At 47.7% G+C, this 3,478-nt stretch overlaps 1 protein-coding gene across 1 annotated transcript in view; it reads left to right on the top strand.

Annotated features, from left to right (window-relative positions):
• The window catches only part of LOC108799020 (von Willebrand factor A domain-containing protein 5A-like), a 74,634-nt gene that overhangs the window by 45,324 nt on the left and 25,832 nt on the right, over nucleotides 1–3,478 (top strand). Inside the window, 3 exon segments of the mRNA XM_018570831.1 lie at nucleotides 242–386; nucleotides 1,400–1,479; nucleotides 3,194–3,308. Coding sequence (XP_018426333.1) covers nucleotides 242–386; nucleotides 1,400–1,479; nucleotides 3,194–3,308 — 340 coding nt within the window.

Raw genomic sequence — 3,478 nt, 5'->3', positions numbered from 1 at the left:
GCCATCTGGTTGCCATTCACAATTGATGGGGGCGGGGGGCGTGTTGTGTGGGGGGGGGGATTTACTCTCCTGGCCTTGGGGCGACAAGGAGAGTAAATCCGGCCCTGGTTGTCAGACCTCTCAGTCCATCTGTAGAGCTCCCTGGAGGTCCCAATCACCATGAAACCTGCCCCGTGTGAGCTGCAGTTGACACCTCCTCCAGTGACCATATAACATGTCTTTATTGAATAATGTTCCCCAGGGAGAGTGTGGAGTACACACAGCAGTCCATGGAGGAGTCAGTGAAGAAGGTGAATGAGATGGATGCCAACTTTGGAGGAACAGAAATTCTCCAACCTCTAAAGAAGATCTACCAAACAGCCGGGAGAGCCGAGCACCCCCGACAGGTAAGTGAGGCTGCAAAACATTGGGGAGACTAGATACCATTGAGTGTGGAGGAGGGGAGTTCCAAGTACTCGGGTTATGGGGTCACAGAGCCTACTGATAACTAATGTTTGAGTTTTGCCTGAAGACATCTTATAATCTAACTTTAGTATAAATCTATATAGTGTAGCGCCCATCACCTTTTGTGACGTGACTACCATGCATTTAGTGATATGCCAGGGCTGTAGACAGCCTGGCTGGATTTGTAGCAGCAAGTACATGGTTAATTCGCAGGTGTCTGACCTTGTCTGTGCCCTTGGGCGGAGTGGAACTCCGTCACATTGTGGGACAGCCAATAGGTGACACTGTAATGTGTGTACAGTGCAGCAGCCAGTTACTGGGCTTCTTGCAGCCAGTGGGGCCTGCTGACCAAGGGTACATATATTGGTGGGGGTGCCATGTGCTAGCTCTCTCGCCTGGACCAGCCATGGATTAGGGCTGGGTCCTGTTCAGCCTGCCCCCAGGCTAGGCCGAGGCCTGGGGGTGGGGATTGGCTGAGCTGCTGAGGGAGAGGTTTCCTTGGAGGCTTCCAACTTGGAGAATGCCTGAAAGATGGAAGAACCAGGACCAGTGCGGGCTCTTGAAGTGCCTTGGATTTATGTGGACTTCAGAGCGGGGTCGGTGTTCTTTCATGGATTGTGGACGTGTATTCCCTTGAAGATAAGATCTGGTGAGTCTGGAGCTAAGGAGGCCTGTGCACCTGGACCCTATACCCTCTCTCCCACAGAGTATGTTCAATAAACTGTTCAAATAGCATCATAATACTGACGTGGACATCAATTTATGGGCGGTTAGTGCTAATGGGTGCGGCTGAAAATCAACCCCTAGACTGACTAGATGAGGACCGGGCAATCAGCGGCTCCCTGCTGGGAGTTATCGCTACAATAGTAAGACGAGATAGTGAAATAATAAAGTATAAACAGTGTTGATGACCTGCGTTGCTCCATTGATCTCCTCATCTCTGTCCTCTCTTCAGCTTTTTGTCTTCACAGATGGAGAAGTCGGGAACACAAAGCAAGTGATCGATGAAGTTCAGAAAAATGCTCAGAAACACCGGTAAATATAAACATCTCTTCTACCATGAGCATGTTGCAATCTTTGATTCACATCTGACCTTGGAACCTTTGTTCTGTGTCTCCATGCCTGAAATGCATACCAGAGCTGCATTAGCCACTAAACTGTGCTACCAGGGTCTGCCATAGGAGAACCACAATTGGTAGTGTTAGACCCCAATATACATATTAGGGTTTATCTTGACAATAGCCAAAAACAAAGATAATAGACTTTGAATTGTGGGAGAAAACCGGAGTATCCAGATTGAAACCCATCCGAGCACTGGGACAACATGCAAACTCCATGTCAGTGTCCTGGCCGAGATTCATTCCATCCTTCTGTTTAAATTAAAATGTGACTGCTGCCCCCTTCCTATATCCCACATCTCTGTGTAGTTATATGGATTCCAACCGACCTCCACCACCTGCCTGCTGACGCGACTATGCAAATACATCGATCTATATATTATTGCATACAGCAGTAATGCCAATCTCACATTACCATTTTTAAAAAGATATACAGTATATACGTTGATGTTTCATATATTGCTTTTTTTCTATCAATAGAAAATCTTTGTTGTACAAGTAAACATCTAATACAACCATGACGCAGGTTTCACAGAGCATTATTAAAGGAGAACTATGAGGTGAGTGATTTCCACTCACCTCATAGTTCCAGCAGACCTGTGACAATGAGACTGTCACAGGTCGGCTCAGTAGATCGGGAGGTGAGCGAACACATACCGGCGTTCGCTCACCTCTCGATCCTGTCACGGCTCTCTGCCGTGACAGGGGAGGGGCTGGATTCCCCCCTCCCCGCTCCGGTCCGCCAGCGCTGACTGGCGGAATGGACGGAGGAGGGGGTGGTCACAGCTGGCTCTGCCTCTAGATAGGCAGAGCCAGCTGTCACTCACACAGCTGGGCGGATCTCGACATCAATGTCGGGATCCGCTCCGGCTGCGGCGTCTCAGTATACCGCGAGCTGTAGCTCCCTATATACTGAGCTTAGGGTAACGGGAGGACGCTAGTTTGTGTCCTCCCGTTACCCTAAGGAGAACTCTCCTTTAATTTTTTAAAGGAAGAAAATGGCAGAAACTGCTTGTCTTCAGACTGTCTGTCTCTGATTGAAACTAAATGTGAACTAATCAGTGAACAGCAGAAGGCAGATGAATCACTTATTTACTCATCAGCATATATGTCTGTATAATAACATTCCTGCTATGATGCCCCATGACAAGGACACATTAATAAATGTTTTCTTATGAGAGCCAGCAGCCAACACTTTCTATGGCTGCTAGCTCTCAATTCCAGCTGTCAGTAACCACCAGGGTCCAAATTAATGATAAGCATTCAATCAGAGTAGCTTCTAATCATGTGATCACTATTTCAGCTCTGACATAGGTTTCACTTGCAGGCTTGATGACATCCCCATCTAAATTATACATGTGAAGCTGTTTTTATCATTAAAGAGACTAAGTTTTCAACAACCCCAAACCCCAACCCTGCCCCCATACATTCCTACTAGCCCATCACTACAGTGGGCTGCCTCTCTGGCTAACAGACATGAGCAGAAGGCAGTAAGGGGCAGGCGAGATTTAGGACCATCAGGTGTGCTGAAGCTTTGCCTTCCAGAATGGTCTGATCCTAGAAGGCTTTCAGTTCTTTTCCTCCTGCACAGTCAATAGAAAGGAGTTATTAAAACTTCCTCCCCTTTTCAGGTGTTTTACATTTGGGATCGGTGAAGGAGCTTCCACATCCCTCATTAAAGGCATGGCCCGGGCAGGGAATGGAACCTTCGAGTTTATCACCGGCAAAGACCGCATGCAGCCCAAGGTAAGGGTAAAATGGAGGCCTTCATCAACAAAAATTGAGAATGATCTTCCACATGGGGACATGGACAACTGGGAAACATGACAGACATTCGAACCCTGGGCTCATAGGAATTGGGTTGAAAGTTGCTGGCCATCAGATTAAGGAGAACTAGTGGCAGAAACAAATGGTGG

Source organism: Nanorana parkeri, unplaced genomic scaffold, assembly GCF_000935625.1.
Source record: "Nanorana parkeri isolate BGI_ZX_2015 unplaced genomic scaffold, ASM93562v1 scaffold1605, whole genome shotgun sequence".
Taxonomy (NCBI): Eukaryota; Metazoa; Chordata; class Amphibia; order Anura; family Dicroglossidae; genus Nanorana; species Nanorana parkeri.
Note: the sequence above shows the minus strand (reverse complement) of the source record. Positions and strands in the feature narration are given on the sequence as shown.